At 36.6% G+C, this 22,613-nt stretch overlaps 1 protein-coding gene across 6 annotated transcripts in view; it reads right to left on the bottom strand.

Moving 5' to 3' along the window:
- Positions 1 to 22,613, bottom strand: part of EHBP1 (EH domain binding protein 1) — a 536,766-nt gene that overhangs the window by 278,261 nt on the left and 235,892 nt on the right. For all 6 annotated transcript variants that reach the window (XM_082851650.1, XM_082851653.1, XM_082851649.1 and 3 more), the window contains 2 exons: positions 9,904 to 9,961; positions 956 to 1,051 (listed from right to left, as the gene is read on the bottom strand). In XM_082851650.1, the coding sequence (XP_082707776.1) occupies positions 956 to 1,051; positions 9,904 to 9,961 (154 nt within the window). The remainder of the gene's footprint in view (positions 1 to 955; positions 1,052 to 9,903; positions 9,962 to 22,613) is intronic.

The raw sequence follows: 22,613 nt of genomic DNA, 5'->3' as shown, positions 1-22,613 counted from the left end.
TGGATTACAAAATCAAAAGTATTTTTTTACACAGTGATTTCACACTCTAAGCCATATAACTTTGCTCAACTTAGATTTTATATCCTAAAGTATTTTAGTGGATTTTCACAAACTTTATGTTTGTGCTTAATGAGATGTCTTCCTTCATTCTGTCCTGCAAAAGTAACGTCAACACAATTGGAAGGATTCAAAGAAAAAATAAAGCATTTGTTTCCTAACCGCACCACTTCAAGAAGGCTGAAACTGAGACATACTGGTCTCCACCTTTTTTTTTGAGCAGGTAAGGAATTGGTTAGGAAAGTAAATATTCTAGTGCATAACTGTCATATGTGTGAGGACTATTTTATAATGTTAAGAAATAAGGAAAACTTTCAAGAAAAAACATATATAAAAAGAGTTAGCTATATGCACAGCTATGTTTTTGGACCTGCACTTGGAATTTATTATCAGAATTTTTATTTTAAGCTATAGTATTTATAAAATATTAACATTTATAAAATATTTATCAAAAATCAATTTTAAACTTATCTTCTTATATTAACATCAACAAAATATTTATCATATACTAATTTAAAAACCTATCTTGTTATTAGTCAAACAAGGCTAACAAAATGAGGGTCAGGACTAAGAATTCCACAAACCTCAGCTTTCCACAGAAAAAGCACTTTAAAGTTCCCTGTGGGGAGAATGTAAGAAGTAGTACAAGAAGTATTCCAACTGATCTTAATTGGAATAAGTTCAAAAAGACTCCCAAATTATTTGGACTTTATAGACCATGAAACACCCTGATATCCTTACATTGTTATAAATTGCTATATCTCTAAAAATAACGCACATTAAGGTCCTTACTGCACATTAAGGACCCAAATGTATAGAACAATGAATACTGAAATATTCCATCATTTAGAACTATGATTATATAATAAATCCTATAACTTATAAAACTGGAACTTACCTTAAAAAGTGTCACAGTGATTTCAATGTTTTCAGGAACAGGCCACACTACAACACCACGGTATGGATTTTTTATTCCAGGCTGCCAGCTATGAGCCTACCAGAATAAAAATAATGGCTTCAATTTGAAGTACAGGAAATGCAATGTTAATAATTTACAAAAATATATTGACCCTATTTAACTATCCATTAGATCTCCCTAAAACAAAAATGATCAGTCAAATAAAACTTTTCAAGCATTAAACTTGGGCTATGACGGTTATATCACATGGTAGCTACAGATTACTATCTGTAAACAAACCTTTACCCTCTCCCACGCACACATACACACACACACACACACAAGAAGATGCAAAAATGAGGTGCCTCATATTCTCAAAAGCTATTTAGGATTGAATAAAAACCTTATTAGGAGAAACATTTTTAAAATTACTTTGTGATTTAGGAACTTAAGGGCAAATTCATTCTTTAAAAGGAAAAATTAATTGTATAGTCTGCATTTAAGATCATTTCCCACTAAACCATAATGTTTATTTGGGTCAAGTAAAGAAGAAAGCAGTTTGTACAGTTAATGTTTCTAGTGCCTATAATTTTAAAGACTTTTTTCCTTGTAAATATTGATTATCAAGGTTCCCTAAGGAACCCCCTGAAATGTGGGGGTCACCACTCTAGGTCTTCCGTTGTGGTGGCTTTTCCAGCCAAAGCTAATGCATAATGGTATGCCAGGACAGCTCAACTAAATCTTCATCTCTCTGGGCTTCAGGACTGGTCCGCGGACATGCTATGAAGGTGGTAATAGAAGCTGACACTTAAGAAGTACTTTCTATATGTCAGTGCATATTTGGAATTTACTTATGTTTAACTCATTCAATCTGCATAAGAACCCTATGAGGCAGCTACTATTCATTCATTCATTCACTCATTCACTCACTCAATTGATACTATCTGCCAAGCATTGTCTAGGAACTGTAGTTAAAAAAAAAAAATCTGCCTTAGTGGAGTTTTCAGAATAGTAGGAAGAGACAGACAAACAAAATAATTAAGTAAAACAGACAGCATGTTAGGTAGAGAGAAACGCTGTGGAGAAAAATGAAAGTAGGGAAGAAGGATGGAAGGGGCAAGAGAAAGTAACAATTTTCAACAGGTTAATCAGAGAAAAGTGTCAATGAGCAGGTGACGAGAGAAGACCGTAAGGAATTGAATCAGATATTTTAAAACATGGAAAGAGCTTTCTAGGGAGATGGACCAGCAACTGGAAAGGTGCTGAGGCAGTTAGATAACAACAATGCCAATGTGGCTGGAGCAGAGTGGTCAAAGAGAAGAGCAGCAGGAGATAAGACTAGAGAAATCACAGAGGGCCCAATCATATGAAGCTCTGGCAGCCCATTCCAAAGATTTTGGTTTGTAATTTGAGTGAGATGGGAAGCCACTGGAGGATTTTAAGCAGAGGAATGATGAAGTTATGTTTTTTGACTCTAGCAAATGTATTTAGAATAGGCTTCAGATGTAAGAGAGGAAACAGGGAGACCAGTAAGCTACTGCAATAATCCTTTGGAGAGCTAATGGTGACTTGGCTTGGGGTGGTACAAAGTAGTCAGATTCCATATATTTTTTCATAGTTTCAAGATAGAATCAATAAGGTTTTCTGTCTGATTGTATGAAAGAAAGTAGCCAAGCCTGATTCTAAGGCTTTCGCCCTTGAGCAAGTACATAAAAGGAATTGCTATTAACAGATATGAGGCAAAACTGCTGAAGGATCAAGTTTGGAAAATAAGACTAGGAACTCAGTTTTATACACATTAAATCTAAGTTGCCTTTTAGATATTCAAGTGTAGGTGTTTAAATAGGCAGCTGGATGTATGTGCCAGGAGTTATAAATTTGGGAATCATCAGCATGCAGGTGATACTTAAAACTTGGATGTGATCCCAAGGGAGTGAGGAGAGAGAGAAAGAGAGAGAGGGAGAGGGAGGGGGAAAGAGAGAGAGAGAGAGATAAAGGCTCAGGAACTGAACCTTGGAGCACAACAATAACAGGTCCAGGAAATGAGGAGGAATCAGCAAAGAAGGGTCAGTAAAGCAGAAGGAAAAGCAGAGGCATGTGGTATTCTGAAACTCTAGTGGAGAAAATGTTTTAAGGAGAAAGGAACAACCATCTGTCCCAAGTCTTGGTGACAGGTCATATAGGATGAGGTCTGGAAAATGACCCCTGGATTTAACAAAGCAGAAGCTATTACTGACCTCACAAGAGCAGTTTCAGTGGAGTGACAAGGGTAAACACCTGACTGGATTAGCATGGATTCAAGAAAGAACAGGAAGAAAGAAACTAGCAAGTACATTCAACTCCTCTGAGGTGTTTTGCTGAAAGAGAAAGGGAGAAATAGGTTGATGCTAGTGGGAGAAATAGTGTCAGAAGAGAATTTTTTAAATAAGAGAAAAATATTTTTAGGCTGATGAGAAATATCCAGTTAAGAGGGAAAATTTAATGATGCAGAAGAGAAATAATTGCTAGAGTAATGTCCTTAACAGTACAAAAGGAGACAGATTGGCCTTTGCTCGGAGCACAGACGATTCTTCCATAATAATAGGAAAGGAGCTAAAGTATATGAGTGCAGGTGCATGTCAGGGAGCAGATTTAACACATGAAGAAACTGAGGCACAGACTGGCCCAGGATCACACAGTGGCAAAAGTTGGATTTGAACCCAGGAAGTGGAACTGAGAAGGGATCAAGATCATGGACACTTATGTCCGTGCAAATCTTATCATATCTTGTTAGTTAAAATACCAGCAGAATATTGTAAGTTAACTATACTTCAATAAAAGATAAAATACCAGCACAAGATATAGGTTTAGCAGCACTAAACTACTCCCACTCCAGCTAAATTGTCAATAACTCCCTCTCTATTCTCTCTTCATTGCCCCCAGATCACAAAACTTCAGGTGAGGAAAGGGAAGTAGTGACTCACAAGAGACTTAGCACACCACAGCCAAAGGTAAAGAACTGAGTTTTGCTGATTAAAAAACATCTCCAGGGATTCCTCTATTCCCCTGCCTATTTCTATGCCTGTTGACAGTCCTAGAACAAAAACTCCACAAAGTAAACAATATCCATTTTGAAAAGTAAATTGCTGCCCATCTTAGAAAATCTTTTATCAAAACTCTACACAGTCTACATATTTAATTCTTAAAATTTACGACAACTCTAATTCTTATGTACTGTCATGGCAGATCAAGCAATTTCTCTGGTCTCTTCAAACTTCCCATAATTATATTTTCATAGTCGCCCGATACATTAAAAAAAAAAAAGACCATAATAACAACTTTATTTATTAGCCACGGCAGAAAAAATAGAGTTTTTGTAAAATTTGGAATGAAAAAAAAGACCATCAAACAATTTTAGGTCTGAAAATATCTTTAGGAGATCTAAACCAGGTCCAGATAAGGAAACTGAAGCAATTAAAGAGTAAATGGCTTGCCTGAAGCCATACTAATAATCAGTAGGAGAACCAACTCCATGATTTTCAAGTTCAGAGTTCTTCACCCAACCGACATCATAGCAAACTCTATTACTGATTCACACAGTAGTCAAGAAAATAGTCTTCTATCTCTAAGGTCTTAACATTTATGTATATGACACAGAGGTCAAGAGTGGGAAAAGCAGGGAATGTGGAGACCAACTAACAACTGGGCAGGGTTAGAAGATGGTGATACCATGTAATTTCCTCAGGTATCCTAATGCTGCTCCTCTAAATGACCTCTTTAAATTCTCAATCTTGGATCAGGGAATGGGTAATTAGACCAATAAACAAACAAAAATACAATCTGCTTAATGAATTAAAATATTTTTTTTCTTTTTTTTTTTTGCGGTACGCGGGCCTCTCACTGTTGTGGCGTCTCCCGTTGCGGAGCACAGGCTCCGGACGCGCAGGCTCAGCGGCCACGGCTCATGGGCCCAGCCGCTCCGCGGCATGTGGGATCTTCCCGGACCGGGGCATGAACCCGTGTCCCCTGCATCAGGAGGCGGACTTTCAACCACTGCGCCACCAGGGAAGCCCTCTTTCTTTTTTCTAATAAAAAGAGATGGAAAGGTGCTAGTTCCCAAGCTGCTAGTATGCTGCCATTTTCTGATCATTCTATCCAGCAACCCTTCCCAGCAAGAGAAAAGGTCAAACTAAGACAGAGCTCTGGCTTTCTGATAGTCTTTTTAGGGACTGTACACCTAGCTAAGTTAGGACAGTGTAACAATACCAATTAGTCCAGCTGAGTATCTGGCAATGCCAGCTTTATAATGTTAGCTAATTATTATATACTAGGCAGAAAACAGAATCAGTAAATTTTGCTGGAGAGGAAACTACGGATGTACATAGCAGCAAACCTGAAGGAAAAAAAAAAGTGTTCCTAGTCAGAAGAGCTTACTACAACTTCTACCTCAAACAGAATTAAAGAACCTGAAGCTAGAAAAAGAATGAAAAGTCTAATACAGGTAACTAAAAATAGCTGCAGTATTAAACATCTAACTGTAAAAATCAACTGAGACAGGAATTTAGGTTCTTAAGAACTTTATTTTTTAAAAAGCACCTCATATTGGCACTCATCAGCACTACAAGAACCCTGATCAGTTTTTATTCAGAGTAACAGAAAGGATTTCCCTAGAAAATAATTTGGTACAAAACACATACAGCTATTTAGCTAGCTCCTTAGTAGAGTCAGGAAAGGCAGGTTATTTAATCATTTGCCAGCATCCTAGTACAGTTAACGACAGAAAGGATGAAGCCACATTATCCAGTTCCATTCATATTTTTTTTCACTTTTTAATCATATCACAGATCCTTTAGCAAAGGCAGACCTAAGGAAAAGGTAACATTTCTCAATTTTGAGTAATGACTCTATAAAATGCCTTATTTTCAAATTATTTCATATCATATCTTACCTAAAAGACTTGTACCTAATATGGGACTAAACACAGAGTAAATATTAACTTGTTACTTCTGATTCCTACAAAATCAAAATATTTCACTGAAAATTTATAACTGTCAATTTAGTTTTTAAATTGATGATTTTCAATTTATAAAACTGCATCTACCCATAGGTTTAAGATGTCACACATAAATTTACCTTAGAGTTGTCCATATCATGGTCATAAGTCAAAGCTCTACAACTATACCCACCCCTTCATGATACCACAGCACATTGATAAAGGCTATAGTACAACCACAGAGCAGGGAAGTAGAGGTGGTAATGCCATCCAAAAGCTGGTGAGGACTTTCAAGCTCTTGTTTCCCTTTGGAACTCTCCCATCTCTCTGTGAGTTTAAATTTACAAAACTAGATTTAAGGCAACAGACTACTCTGCCATAATTCTTCTTGACTATCACAATCTCCCTGCTTCCTATTGTCAAACACTGTACTGAAAAATAATTTATTTAAGCATATACAAATCAACTACAGCCTGAAAAAATCTCTGTTATAAATGCCATGACTTGAGGATAAGAGGCAGGGAAGCTGCATATTGGGATAATTACTCATGGTTATTATTTTCTCAATAAAAAATGATTCAGCAATGAGTTCTTTATATATTTAACTAGAAAAATAGACATGTACCCAAAGAAAGTGAGAAATAAACTGAAAACTAAGCTTTAAATTAAATAAGGCAATGTGCCTTATTATTTTACTGTCTAACCTGTTATCCGGGTGTCAGTTATAAATTTCAATCCACCAATATAAAAAAGGTAGATAATCAACTATACTTCAATAAAATAATTTAAAAAGGCAGATATACTCAGAATCAGGCAAGATAAATAATAACTTATACAGATAACCAAAGAAAATTAATTACTGCGTAGTTCAAACTCTTTCCAGAAACACAGTTAAAAGTAAAAACTAGACTATTTTCTGGCCAATGGTTGCAGAAATCTGCTTTCCCCCTAAGTGATTTCAAAGGGACTTAGCAAGCAAATAATGTTTCAAAGGAAAAATGTCAGAAAACAGAAGAGTCTTTCAGAAGAAAACAATGGTTCTAGTCTGTGGATTTAATATAACTGATAGCTAATTTTTAAAAAATAATAGCTGGGGACAATTTTATTTTATTTTTTTAATTCCAAAATGCCATGGATCTCAAGCTTCTCAAGATTAAAAAAAAGTTATTTGTTTAATTTTCACAATAATATCATTAGCATTTCTTTCATAGCTCTGGAACTGATTTTTACGTCCTTATTTAGCTATTGTGAACAATTTACAGAACAGCATTTCACATATACATGAACATATTATGTATATGCTATAATAAACAACACATTGTAACTTCTCATTAACTTTTCAAAAGTACACCTATAATGTTTCAAGAGAAAATACAATGTTTCTAAAATATCCAGAAGGGATCTGAAATATTAAGAGCATCACAACTGGAAAATTAGTCCAATAAGAAATAGTTCCTTCTAGAAAATATTATATTTTGAGAAAAATCAACTTGTAGCCTATGTTTGTATTTCACCATCTGGATTCAATCAATATTTGATACAATATAAAATAGAATCTGGACCTAAAAGTTATTTGACTGACTTTCAAAAATGTAATTAAATTAAAAGTATACTTAATTTCAAATATGGGTATTCTGAATTGACCTTTAATCTAAAGTATTTCATTATGCTTCATAATGTTTTAAGAAAACAATTAGTACCTAGTTTCTAAAAGAGGGACATCACTTTTTGTTGATAGCTAAAAACATTTAGGGTCGATTTCTAATGTTTATAGTTATATTCAGATTCTTCTATCACACTTAGTGGATGGCCTAATATTGTTCCTTTTCACAAAAGCTTAAGACCCACTGAGCAAAACTGACAGACGACCCTAAGTCTATTTTTAGAACCCCTTCTCATAAATAGATAAGAAGATATTACATGTCCAAAATATAATGCCCCCAAACTACAAATGTATGCTTTGAAGAAAATGCTATTCATGAGGTGAAGCAACTGGACCTTTCCTATATTGCTGGTGGGGGTACATTAAAAGTTCAAAATGTATGTACCCTATATTACCCATTGATTCCATTCCAAGTTATTCGTCCAAGAGAAAACATTTGTCCCCCAAAATACTTGAACAGTAATGTTTGCAACAGATTTATTCACAATAGTTGAACACTCAGAATATTCACTGGAAACAAATCAAATGTTCATCAACAGATGTATAAAAAATCACACTGCAGTATATATGCATGATGGAATACTGCTCAGCAATAAAAAATGTTAAACTACCAACATTCACAATACCATGAGTAAATCTCGAAAACATGCTGTACAAAAGAAACCAGACATAAAATAGTACTTTTGTATGATTCTATTTATGTGAAATTTAAGAACAGGCAAAAATAGCCTACGGTGATAGAAAAATCGGAATAGTAGTTGCCTCTAAGGATTGGGAATTGACTGGAAGAGGACCCAAAGGAAAAAGGTGATGAAAATTGTCTATATCTTGATAGCAGTGGTAATTATACAACTATATATTGATCAAAACTCATAAAATTGTGTACTTAAGATCTGTGACTTATACCATATATAAATTTTAATTCAATAAAAATAAAATTTAAAAAGATGCCCTTAAAAAATTTTTAATTCTGAAATTTAATTAAATTAAAATTTAATTTCAGTTAAAATGAATAAATTTTTCTTTACGTTAAGTCTACTTACGGAAAAACCAACATTCAATAAACATGCTTGTAGTTATTGTGTGCTTATACAAATATACTCATACTTACTTGTCTATAGATTGGAATTTTTAAAATACCTAGAATTGTTACTGAACATTTTAAAATTGTGTTCTGGGCTTCCCTGGTGGCGCAGTGGTTAAGAATCCACCTGCCAACGTAGGGGACAGGGGTTTGAGCCCTGGTCTGGGAAGATCCCATGTGCCGCAGAGCAACTAAGTCTGTGAGCCACAACTACTGAGCCTGTGCTCTAGAGCCTGCGAGCCACAACTACTGAGCCCATGTGCCGCAACTACTGAAGCCCGTGCGCCTAGAACCTGTGCTCTGCCACAAGAGAAGCCACCACAATGAGAAGTCCATGCACTGCAACGAAGAGTAGCCCCTGCTCGCCGCACCTAGAGAAAGCCCACGCGCAGCAACGAAGATCCAACACAGTCAAAAATTTTTTTAAAAAATTATAAATAAATAACTAAAATTTTGTTCCACTCCCCACAAAGCCATAAGAACAAAAAATTAAAACCTTTGAAAAATCCAACTCCTCTTCAGTAACCCAGCAATGGACTCAGATAACTCATCATTCCTTATGTGTGTCCTAACTTCATCCTCTTGGAATCTGAATAAAGTAATCCTAGGTATAATTTTGTAAGTGATATATTTTTTTTTAATTTATTAATTTATTTATTTTTGGCTGTGTTGGGTCTTCGTTGCTGTGCAAGGGCTTTCTCTAGTTGTGGCGAGCGGGAGCTACTCTTCATCGCGGTGCACGGGCCTCTCACTATCGCGGCCTCTCTTGTTGCGGAGCACAGGCTCCAGACGCGCAGGCTCAGTAGTTGTGGCACACGGGCTTAGTTGCTCCGCGGCATGTGGGATCCTCCCAGACCAGGGCTCGAACCCATGTCCCCTGCATTGGCAGGTAGATTCTCAACCACTGCGCCACCAGGGAAGCCCCAAGTGATAATTTTTTAATCATTATTTCATGATATCCTAGCACAGAGAAGTTAAATAACTATTATGTTATTCAAGGCTACCAAATCCAAAATCAAAACTCAGGTAACTGGCTCCTGCTTTAGGAACTGCAGTAACAAGATTACATACAGTGCCTGATCAACCATTTTAGTACATTAGATAATAAGAAATAACCTAAAATATCAAGTAATATTTTAAAACATTCTTCACTGGGACCAGAGAGGCTTAATAATTTGACTAAAAGTCAAATTCAATATTTGGGTAAGAAATTTAGAAAACAGACAAACCTTGGAAGACTTCCTTCGGCTTCTTCTCGTCCAAACTACCACCAGTTTATCTGGTTGCCTGTCAAACAAGAAAAAGATTACGTATAATTTATCTTAAATCAAATAATAAAATTTAGTTCTGGCGCCTTTAAAAGAACAAAAAATCATCTGCTTTAGATTACATAGAACCGTTGCACTTACAATAAAGCTCTATAAATTATTCATATATAGTAGATGTTGAATACAGATATGATCTAATTTAAATGACTAATATTTCATCCACATGTTTTTCTAAAAATACTTTACCAAGTAAATTCATTGGGACAAACCAAGTAAAATTAAATACTTAGACTATTTTAAAAAGAAAAGCAGGGGCTTCCCTGGTGGCGCAGTGGTTGAGAGTCCGCCTGCCGATGCAGGGGACACAGGTTCGTGCCCTGGTCCGGGAAGATCCCATATGCCGCGGAGCGGCTGGGCCCGTGAGCCATGGCCGCTGAACCTGCGCGTCTGGAGCCTGTGCTCCGCAACGGGAGAGGCCACAGCAGTGAGAGGCCCGCGTACCGCAAAAAAAAAAAAATCTCCTTTAAAACAATACTATATTTCTAACACATTATCCACTTTAATTTAGAGAAAATAAGCATAAAAACAATACTTCCAAAGTCATTTAAATCTGTGGTTTACACTACTCTTGCATCTCTGTATCTTATGACCAATGCTTATGGTTTTCAAAAACTTTTTATAATCAGTCATCTCAACTATCTTCATAAAAACAATATAATACCAAAAAATAGGCAAGGTACATTCTGGCAAAGTTACATAACTCATCGAAAGTTCTGGCAAAACCAAGACCAAATGAAATACAGGTCTTCTAATTCTCATACCTCTCTTCTTTATCTTCTGCCAACATAAAGTTAAAAACAAAACACACTCACATTTTCAGCTAATACAACTAAGTTCTCTTTAATGATTAGGGAAAACAGAAAAACTATGATTATCAGTTCTTTTACTTAGATTTTTATTTTTAAAAATCTTAGATAAAAGCTTTTTAACCAAGAAATGAATGATATTACTCATCTCAGTGACCTTCACCACTTTCTGTCTCCTTCATTTTACCCTGGTATCTTTCATTATCAGCAGATGACCTGTCCTATTTAACTACCTACTTACCTACTTACCTTCCTACCTACATACATATATTATAAAAGGTCACCAGCCATAAACTCCTGATCCAGTGATTTACCTAGAAACCTGTCCAAAGAGCAACAGTTGTCTAATGAAAAATATTACTGAGGAACTGATCCTGAATGTAGTACAGAGAAATAAAGTGGTAATATTTTTAAAGAAGGTAAGAGACATAGAAGATAGATTGAGAAGTACACACACCTAATAGAAATTCTAGGGCTTCCCTGGTGGTGCAGTGGTTAAGAATCCGCCTGCCAATGCAGGGGACACGGGTTCAAGCCCTGGTCCGGGAAGATCCCACATGCTGCAGAGCAACTAATCTCGTGCGCCACAACTACTGAGCCTGCACTCCAGAGCCCATGTGCCACAACTACTGAAGCCCACATGCCTACAGCCCGTGCGCCGTAACAAGAGAAGCCACCGCAATGAGAAGCCTGCACACCACAATGAAAGAGTAGCCCCTGCTCGCCGCAACTAGAGAAAGCCCGCACACAGCAACAAAGACCCAAAGCAGCCAAAAATAAATAAATAAATTTATTTTAAAAAAGAAATTCTAGAAGTTTAGAATAGTGGGAATGGCAGAGGCAATACTAAGGAGAAAAGGCTAAGAATGTTCCAATAAAGATAGGAGTCCTTAGGTCGAAAATATATATTAACAAATAAACAGGATAAATAAAAAACTAATCTATGTCTAAATACCTCGCAACTACGGAACAGCAAGAATAAAGAGAAAAATCATAAGAAAAGACAGGTTACCAGCAAAGGCGTAATTATGCTGACAACAACTTCTTAGCAGCAACAGCGCCCAAAATACAATGAAGCTAATGATCTTCAAGTGCTAAGGGAAAATAGATGCCATCCTGGAGTTTCATATTGGCTAAACTACCATTTAAGAAATGGTTTCAGACATAAAAGACTAAGAATTTACAATCTATATAACCCAGCTAAATACAGGAAGGAGGAGGATGCAAGAAGCAATACAAATGTGGTAAAATGTTAATACTTGTCATTTTCAGTGATAGGACCTGAAGAAAACAAGAGTAGACAAAAAAACAAAAGTAAGGTTCCAATGAAACTATTTCATCAAGGCATCTTCTAAACAAATGCAGTGTGTTTCTGATGGTGATAGTAACCAGCATAGTATAAAAAAGAAAAATGGTGGTTCTCCACCCAAGACTAAACCAGTTCCCAAAGAGTGTCAAGCTTTGAAGACAACAATTGTAAAAACCAGTAGCTTGCTTTGGTGAATCTTTCCAGCGTGAGATGTTGGGAGCAGGAGCCAGATGCCAAAGTGCTAAATTACAGATGAAATAGAAGAAAGTTTCTATGAAACATCAGAGTGTTCATCTAAGAATCTGAACCAATGGAGAAACAAACAAAACCTTGTTCAACACACAGAGAAGTAGAACAGGACAAATGACATGAAGATGGGGAGCAGTATAGCAACATGACAACAGAGCTGGGCAGAGGGTATGATCAATGATGGCAGCTTAACAGCAGAGGGACTGCGTAGCCAACCAGTGCAAGCTACCTTATTTGAAAGCATTGGTGGCTTGCTGGAACCCTTTACCTAGATTACTACACTAACCTTTTTACTATGTTCTCACCTCCACATTTCCAGCCCAACCTCAACCCTTAGTTATATTTCTGCAATACTTCTTTAGAAATGCTATAAAGATCTTACTGATTTTCCTTATGATCCTTACTGGGCTCTTATACTGAAGGTACTACAGACTGGCACTTGAAGGTTGAATTTCACAGATTTATTTGACCTAAACAGTATTCCATTTTAGTTTAAATTTAAACTTTAAAAAACATTTCTTACTTAAATGCCTTTAAACAAGGTCCATGCTATCCAGATTACTAGAGCCTTCAATGCTATCAACTGCTTCACACCTGACCAGCTTCACTCTTAAGATGATCTACTTAGTCCCTGTATGCATTTGACCCTGTGACACCATAGCATGCAAGATAACATCCATATTCCTGAATGTGGTTTATAAGGCACTTCACCACCTGACTCTGATCTACTTTTCTAGATGCAAAACCTACAAACATCTCAAAGGCATCTTGCTTTCCAACCAATCCCTGAACACTTATTCAATTTCTTCACATCTTTGCATGTTACAAACTTTTTTTAAAACCTCCTCTTTTCTCTCCTTTTCTACCTGATAAACTCTTAATTCATCACTTCCTCTGTGAAAACCTGACCATTTCTCATTCCATTCCCACTTCATCCCACATCTTAAACCTCAGGCAGAGTTAACTGCTCCTGTCTACTGTATTTCCAGTAATACTCTAGACAACTCTTTTTTAATATCCTATGCGCCCTGTATTACATTATTTGTTATTATTTCTATCTCCTCCACTAGACTGTGCTCCTTTATCAACCATATCTTATTTATCTTTCTATTCCTAGTAACTAATAAGAATCTGGTACAAGATTGAGGCTCGATGTACATTCACTACTGAATGAACCTTAAATTTCATCCAGGAATTCCCAATTGGTTAATTATAATTGATGAGGTCCAACTAAAGCCTGTAGCTACATAATACATTCTCTCTGCAACTTATTTGAGCTTTGCAAGCATCCTCACCTTGGCTGCACATTGGAATCTCCTGGGAAGGGAGAGTGCAAAGCAATCCCCACACCTCCCGACTTGGAACATTAGTGAGGTATTAGTTGTGATGGCAGTGAGGGTGTCTCCCCTCCATGATATTGTCCTAGTGCCACCTGCACAGTTGCCTCTACCTAACTTGGCCTCTCAGCATCTCCCTCCCCTCAACCCGTTCTGATCTTGTGTTTCAGAAAAGCCACTTACTGTAAAAAATTAGGAAGGGTGGTCTCCTAACCTATATGCCTGAAGTTCCAAGTATGTAAATATAACATAAATTACTTATTTGAGAATGTCTCCAGAGATGAATAAACTTTTTTGTAATTCTAAGTCATGTCCAATTTTTATAATGTCTTCATTAGAAATCAGCCCACCTTTACATTATCAGGGACAAAGCAAGGCAGAATGTTCTAAAATAAAGAACTGTGCTGTTATTGTTCTCATAGAAGAACACCAAAAACCACACAACTGGTTGACCACAATTAATATTTTAAGCATTCATGCTGTACTAGAAAAGAACCATTAAATATTTACTTATGTGCTCCCAAGAGGCCAGGGATAGAGCAATTGTGAGAGTTTTATCCAACTACCAAAGAACCTATATAACTTTCTATCAAAAAAGTCAAGACAACCTGATAGAGCCCAGATTTTAGAGAGAATCTAACAATCACGTACTTAACATTTCTACCCCATTACCTAAGTAACCAGGTAGCACTACACATACAGATATATAAACATACACACATATATTTATATACAGATATTTACATATATAAACATTTTATATACATACACATAAAATGTACACAGACACACTGCCTGAGTTCCACTGGAAAATTTGTAGTTTTTTGGTGGGCTTATGCAGCAGAGGAAACTTTACAGTTAAAAATAAGGGACTTCCCTGGCAGTCCAGTGGTTGAGACTCCACGCTTCCACTGCAGGGGGCATGGGTTTGATCCCTGGTCGGGGAACTAAGATCCCACATGCCAGGCAGTGTGGCCAAAACATGAATGAATGAATGAATAAAATAAAAATCGACCTTCTATCCTACCCTCAGAGTCCTTAAAAGCCAACAAGTTGAATCTGAAGGTGGCAAGGCTTATCTCACGCTATAGTCCTGATGCTAAATTCTGTAGAGGAGGAAGGACAGGAGGAAAATGGAAGTGGAAGGAGGAAAAGATATGAGAGCTACAATGAACCAGCTTATAAAGCAATAAACTGTATCTTTCTTTTGTCTGCAACTAAGTTTTGGGCCCTTCTCTTTGTCACTAGTGATCTACTGTGATCAAAGTAAATTTAAAGAAAAACATTTCTGGCTTAAATTTAGATTCCCTTACTCTTTCCTACTCTCGCATGTATGTCACTTGCGTGAGGTGAGACACAAAGCCATGAGAAAAATTCCAAAACCATCATGTGAAAACCAGCCTCATCACTCTCCAGAATCACAATAAGCATTCAACAAATATTTTATTGAATACCTATTACATTCCTGGCACTGTGGTGAGCCATGGAGATGAAAAGACAAAAGAAGACAAGCCTTGATCCTCTGGAAGTTTACATTCTAGTGGAGACATAAACAATTAAACCAACTACCCAACTCCAGGCACAACCTGTGATAACTGTGGTTACTACTAGGAAATGAAATTACATGTCATTTAAAGAATATACTTTTCTGTATTTTCTACAATGAATTTATATTACTTTATGGTGGGGAATTATTTAAATGTGGAGGGGGAGTTATTTAAAATAAAATAGCACTTTTAAGTTTGGAATTACATATGAACAGACAGAATTAAACAATTAAATTTTAAAATTTCATTGTATTTATTTTTTTATTTTTAAACTTTTTATTTTATATTGGAGTACAGCCAATTAACAATGTTGTGATAGTTTCAGGTGCACAGCAAAGAGACTCAGCCATACATATACATGTATCCATTCTCCCCCAGACTCCCCTCCCATCCAGGCTGCCACATAACATTCAGCAAAGTTCCCTGTACTATACAGTAGGTCCTTGTTGGTTATCCTTTTTAAATATAGTAGTGTGTACATGTCAGTCCCAAACTCCCTAACTATCCCTTCCCTCCATCTTTCTCACACTGGTAACCATAAGTTCATACTCTAAGTCTGTGAGTCCGTTTCTGTTTTGTAAATACATTCATTTGTATAATTTCTTTTTAGATTCCGCATATAAGCGATATCATAGGATATTTCTCTTTTTCTGTCTGACTGACTTCACTCAGTATGACAATCTCTAGGTCCACCCATGTTGCTGCATTATTTCATTCTTTTTTATGACTGAGTAATATTCCATTGTATAATATATGTACCACATCTTCTTAATCCCTTCCTCTGCTGATGGACATTTAGGTTGCTTCCATGTCTTGGCTATTGTAAACAGTGCTGCAATGAACACTGGGGTGCATGTATCCTTTTGGACCATGTTCTCTGGATATATGCCCAGAAGTGGGATTGCAGGGTCATATGGTAGCTCTATTTTTAGTTCTGTTCTCCACAGTGGCTGTATCAATTTACATTTCCACCAACAGTGTAGGAGGGTTCCCTTCTCTCCACACCTTCTCCAGCATTTATTGTGGATTTTTTTGATGATAGCCATTTTGACTGGTATAAGGTGATACCTCATTGTAGTTTTGATTTGTGTTTCTCTAATCATTAGCGAAAAATTGCATTGAATTTAAAGACCTCTCAGCTGAATTAATCTGTTTTCTAAGTCAATAGAAGTGGAAGAGGTGTATTCTTTGTCTTAAGTTAACATAAATGTTCCCTAAGATCTGAGCTGGCCATAGACAAAATTTTGAAAGAGGCCCCACTTGACTCTGCAGCCCCTCCAATGTCTGGGGCATTCTTCCTTGGGCCTGCAAAGTCAGTATGGCACTCCATTACAGGACCCAACAATAACAATATGACAAATGCTTTTCAGATCACTAATTCTCTTCTATATCAATTAAAATCCCCCTTTCTCCAGGGTAAGTATCTTAGGAAGGTAGTCAAAGGAAAGAAAACTGGGGAAACAATTTGTATTAATTTAGGAGATATGAATTTGTAAAAGAAGGCTCCTCAAAGATGACATAGTACAGAGGAGAGATTACTAGACTGGAGGTTGGGAAACTTGTTTTTCCTAGTTCTGGCACGTAGTGACCTTAGGAATGCCTCTCCATATCTCTGAGCCTATTCCCTAATTTATCAAATGAAGAGATTGTACTAAGACCTCAGCTAGTTCTAAAACTATGATTCAGTGACCATATGATTAAATGACTCAAATTGGTTAAATATTTTGTGGTTTAAAATGAAATGAGAAATTAAAGAATAGGGTAAAGAATTTGTGGCACAGAGTGCTTTGCCTCCTGTTTTCTGACAACCTAGAGGTAGTTAATATTACCACCTTTGAATAATATTATGAAAGGGGAAGTAGTATCTTTTAGCAGAGCAGTAAATGGACCACCGAAGATTCAGGCTCCCTGTCCAAAGCACAATGTTAAACCTGGGAGATGTTGCAGGAAGCCCCTTGTCCCCAACCACCACCACCACTCCCAGCATGCTGACACTGCGATGGAACTACATGATACCTCTCACCAGTGGTGTCACTTCTGGAGGAGAGTGGATAATAAATGAGTATGCCTTCTCCACACCAGCTGAATGGAGAGGATTCCAGAATGCAAAGGAGGGCAGAGTCATAAGATAAAAGGTGTATGGGCTCCTGAATGATCACGTGGAAGTCCAGTCAACCTCTCTAGACTGAAAAGTGAGCAAGAAATGGACTTTTATTGGGTCAAACCACTTTGATTTTGGGGTGTGTCTGCTACAGTAACTCCTCAACATATAGAAAATTCAAAAGACACACATACATAACAATAAAGCAGTTGCTGTCTTGTAGAAGCTTACACTGCAAAGTGCTGAGACCAAATTTAACCTTTTTATGTCCTACTGGTTTTCACATATATGAAATTGATGTTTCCGAAGATAAAAGACAACTATACCTCAGAACTTAGTAATTAATATTTATGCCTTTGAGCTTTTCCTAAATTATAAATAAGGAATCATAAGCCTTTAGAACACAAAAAGTACAGCATATTCCTCTCACCAAAGAATACAGGAGGGGCTTCCCTGGTGGCGCAGTGGTTGAGAGTCCGCCTGCCGATGCAGGGGATGCGGGTTCGTGCCCCGGTCCAGGAAGATCCCACATGCCGCAGAGCGGCTAGGCCCGTGAGCCATGGCCGCTGAGCCTGCGCGTCCGGAGCCTGTGCTCCGCAACGGGAGAGGCCACAACAGTGAGAGGCCCGTGTACCACACACACACAAAAAAAGAATACAGGATATGCTTACAATGAGGAAAAGAAAGCTCATAATATTAACCCTGATGTTAATGTGAATAGGTACTTCACTAAATAACAAGGTTATTCCTTTTAGGGGAAAGGGCTCTTAGCCATAACTGAACATTTCATGGTGGGATGTTGTGAATATTGAAACGAGAGGGGGAAAATTGTCTTATCACAGAAATACTCTAACTTAACTATTTCTCAAGTAATTATTTTTATCCTTCAGTAGGTACACCTGCCTCCTATTGTACTATCACTTCTTGTAGCTCCAGTTAATTATACTCCTTTATGCTTACTTCACAAGAGTTATTTAGCAAGCTGTAATAATTAATTCAATAGGAAAAAAAATTCTACAAGACAAAGTACACATACACAGTATATATTTCTTTTGTGTAAAAATGAAAGGACAGTTCTAATAATAAGAGATGTAAATCTTTGTCACTCACATAAAAATATTTTTTTAAAAAATTATATTTTGCCTCTTCCTACCACCTTTAAAATATTTTCACAGAGTGATTGCTTTTGGTTAAAAATGTTTAACTGGTGACACATATGGACTTACGCTGACAGGGATTCTAATAGCTATGTATTTAGGAACAGCACCATTCAAACTGAGGAAGTGCACTTTGACAAACTTGAGCTAAGTAAACTTCCTGAGAGGCCATCAAAAAGCACACACACATGTATATATAATTTTTTTGCTATACTATTAAACAGTATAAAGGGTTTTTAATTTCTAATATAAAGATATTTGAGAGAAATAGTGTTATAATCAATCACTGCTGTATCATGTGTGCAATACTGACCTTCCCAAGTAATACTTCCTACTTTCTTTACTGTTTTATAAAATCACCCATGATGCTTCCTTTAATTTAGCTTATTACTTACTACTTCTTTTTTTCTAGTCCTGTTTGAACAAGCCTCACATATCACTCACATAAATATTAATATTTTCAAGTCATGTACCGGGCTTCCTGCAAAAGAGATTAGTAGAAAAAAAAAGGATACATCACTCAGACCATTCCCCAGCCCTCCTAAACAATCATATTCACCATTTTCTCTCAACATAATTCTGTAATTGCTGTCATTTTGTGTTTGGATGATTACATTTGTCTGTCTTGTTTCTATCTGACTTTAAGGTTCTCAAGAGTTTTCCTGGTATTCATAAAGCGTTTTCCTGGTATTCACAAATCATTTACTGGGAGGGAGGCAGGGAAACAGAATATCATGGATAAAAAAATCATATGAAGGCAGACAGATCTGGGTTCCCCTCCTTCGGGTTGTACCATCTAAGCCTCAAGATGTTCCTCATTTGTGAAATTAGAACCTCACAGGACCAATGTAAAGATCTGTTAAGATAATGCAAATAAAGTACTTAGATCAGTGCCTGTCTTTCAGCAAATTTTCAGATAATGTTAGCAACCATTCCGTGTCTATGCTTCCAAACAGCTTTGTATAGTCTCCCTCTTAAATGTGAACAAACGAAGGATCATCTGAGGAAAGTTTCTAATATAAAAGGCAAGTGGCTAAAAGAGAGAAAAAATCAACTTGAAAGAAACTGAAGACATGATCACTAATAACCTTGGAAATACAGAAGATACTGTACCCATGAAAAATATAAAAGGAAAATTAAAAGAATAGTAAAGAAATCTGGAAATTATGTTATGTCATCCTTTTTCATTTAGGAAAGTAAAAATTGAAGAGTCTGAAGATAAAGTTGAGGAAATCTTCCACATCTAGAATAAAGTAACAGAGATGTTCAATGGGAGAGAAAAGACTAGAAATTTAGATCAATCCAGAGGTTAAAAGTCTCACTAATTTCCCAAGATGATAGTGATAAAAGGTCTCAAGATATCATCTATGCCACAGGCCTAGAAAGAAATCATTCCAAAGTGGAATAGGACACTGGAAGACTCCAGGAGAAAAAGGAATTGATGAGTCACCAATGTTTAACTGTTTGGAGAGGGATATTGAGAGGCTGACAGAAAAATTTGGAAATAATAGTGATATATACATGAGGGGAAAGGGGAAAAAAAGTAGTTTTTAACCCAAGAAAAATCAAAAGAAAGAAAATGTAATCATAATACCATAGCGCTCGATGTAAACAATACTAAGTCATAACAATGAATTCTGACCTAGCTCTGGTAGAGCTGATTGGAGACTAGGAAGGATGGGGAAAGGGAAGGGTAAGTATGCTTCAGGGAGGAAGTGGTAGACAGCTAAACCCTCACCTACCATATCAAGAAGCTAATAGATAAAGTCTAAAATCAAAAGGTTAAAAGAAAATGTTGAAAGTATATTGTTGAACAATGAAATACCACTTCACACACCTATCAGGAAGACTATATCAAAAAGATAGATAATAACAACTGTTGATGAAGATATGTTAAAATTGGAACCCTTACACGTGGCTGGTGGGATTGTAAATAGTATAGCTGCTGTGTATAACAGTTTGGCAGTTCTTCAAAAAGTTAAACATATGGAACAGGACAGGGAGCCCAGAAATAAACCCACATGCTTACGCTCAATTAATCTATGACAAAGGAGGCAAGAATATACAATGGAGAAAAGACAGTCTCTACAATAAGCGGTGCTGGGAAAAATGCACAGCTACATGTAAAAGAATGAAATTATCAATAGAACATTCTCTTAACACCATATACAAAAATAAACTCAAAATGGATTAAAGACCTAAATGTAAGATTGGATACTATAAAACTCCTAGAGGAAAACATAGGCAGAACACTCTTTGACATAAATTACAGCAATATTTTTTTGGATCCATCTCCTAAAGCAAAGAAATAAAAGCAAAAATAAATAAAGAGGACCCAATTAAACTTAGAAGCTTTTGCACAGCAAAGGAAACCATGGACAAACTGAAAAGACAACTTACTGAATGGGACAAGATATTTGCAAATGATAAGACGGATAAGGGATTAATATCCAACATATATGAACAGCTAATACAACTCAAAATTAAAAACAAACAAACAACTGAATTAAAGAACAGGCAGAAGAAGTGAATAGACATTTTTCTAAAGAGGAAATGAAGGTGGCCAAACAGGCACTTGAGAAGATGTTCAACGTCGCTTACTAATCATCAGGGAACTGCAAATCAAAACCACAATAAGATATCACCTCACACCTGTCAGAACGGCTATCATCAAAAAGAACACAAATAACAAATGTTAGCAAGGATGTGGAGAAAAGGGAACCCTCCTACATTGCTGGTGAGGATGTAAATTGGTTCAGCCTATGGGAAACAGTAGGGAAATTCCTCAAAAAAACTAAAAACAGAACTACCATATGACCGAGCAATTCCACTCCTGCATATATGTAAAAAACAAAAACAAAAACACTACTTCTAGGGCTTCCCTGGTGGCGCAGTGGTTCAGAGTCCGCCTGCCGATGCAGGGGACGCAGGTTTGTGCCCCGGTCTGGGAGGATCCCACATGCCGTGGAGCGGCTGGGCCCGTGAGCCATGGCTGCTGAGCCTGTGCGTCCAGAGCCTGTGCTCCACATCGGGAGAGGCCACAACAGTCAGAGGCCCGCGTACCGCAAAAAAAAAAAAAAAAACACTAATTCTGAAAGGTATGTGCACTACAATGTTCATAGAAGAATTATTTACAATTGTCAAGATATGGAAGCAACCTAAGTGCCCATCAACAGAGGAATGGATAAAGAAAATGTGGTATATATATACAATGGAATAGTACTCAGCCTTAAAAAAACGAAAGAAATTTTGCCATTTGCAGCAACATGGATGGACTTGGAGGGCATTATGTTAAGTGAAATAAGTCAGAGAAAGACAAATGATATCACCTATGTGGAACCAAATGATATCACCTATGTGGAACCTAGAAAAATACAAAAACTAGTGAATATAACAAAAAAGAAGGAGACTCACAGATACAGAGAACAAACTAGTGGGGAAAGGGAAGAGGGGAGGGACAATATAGTGGTAGGTGACAAGAGGTACAAAATATTAGATATAAAATAAACTACAAAGATATATTGTACAACACAGGAAATACAGCAAATAATTTATAGTGACTATAAATGGAGTATAACGTTTAAATATTATGAATCACTATACTGTACACATGTAACATATAATATTGTACAGCAACTATACTTCAATTAAAAGAGACAGAAAAAATTTTTTTAAAAAGTTAAACATAGAGTTACCATATCATTCAGTGATTTCAATTCTAGGTATATACCCAAAAACTTGTACATGAATGTTCATAGCAGCATTATCCATAATAGTCTAAAAGTGGAAACAACTTAAATGTCCATTGACTGATGTACAGGTAAATAAAATGTGGTATATCCATGCAATGAACTATGATTTGGTCATAAAAATAAATAACATACTGACACTTGTTACAATATGGATGAGCCTCAAAAACATGCTAAGTGAAAGAAGCCAGACACAAAAGGCCACTTATTGCGTGAGTTCATTTATAGGAAATGTCCATAATAGGCAAATCCATGGAGACAAAAGTAGATTATGTTTGCCAGAGGCTTGAAGGGGGAAACAAAGATGGGGAATGACTACTAATAGGAACAGGATTTCTTTTTTTGGTGATGAAAAT

This window comes from Leucopleurus acutus (genome assembly GCF_964270905.1).
Source record: "Leucopleurus acutus genome assembly, chromosome: 12".
In the NCBI taxonomy this organism is placed as follows: Eukaryota; Metazoa; Chordata; class Mammalia; order Artiodactyla; family Delphinidae; genus Leucopleurus; species Leucopleurus acutus.
The sequence above is the reverse complement of the archived record's forward strand: the minus strand, read 5'-3'. Positions and strand labels throughout refer to the sequence as shown.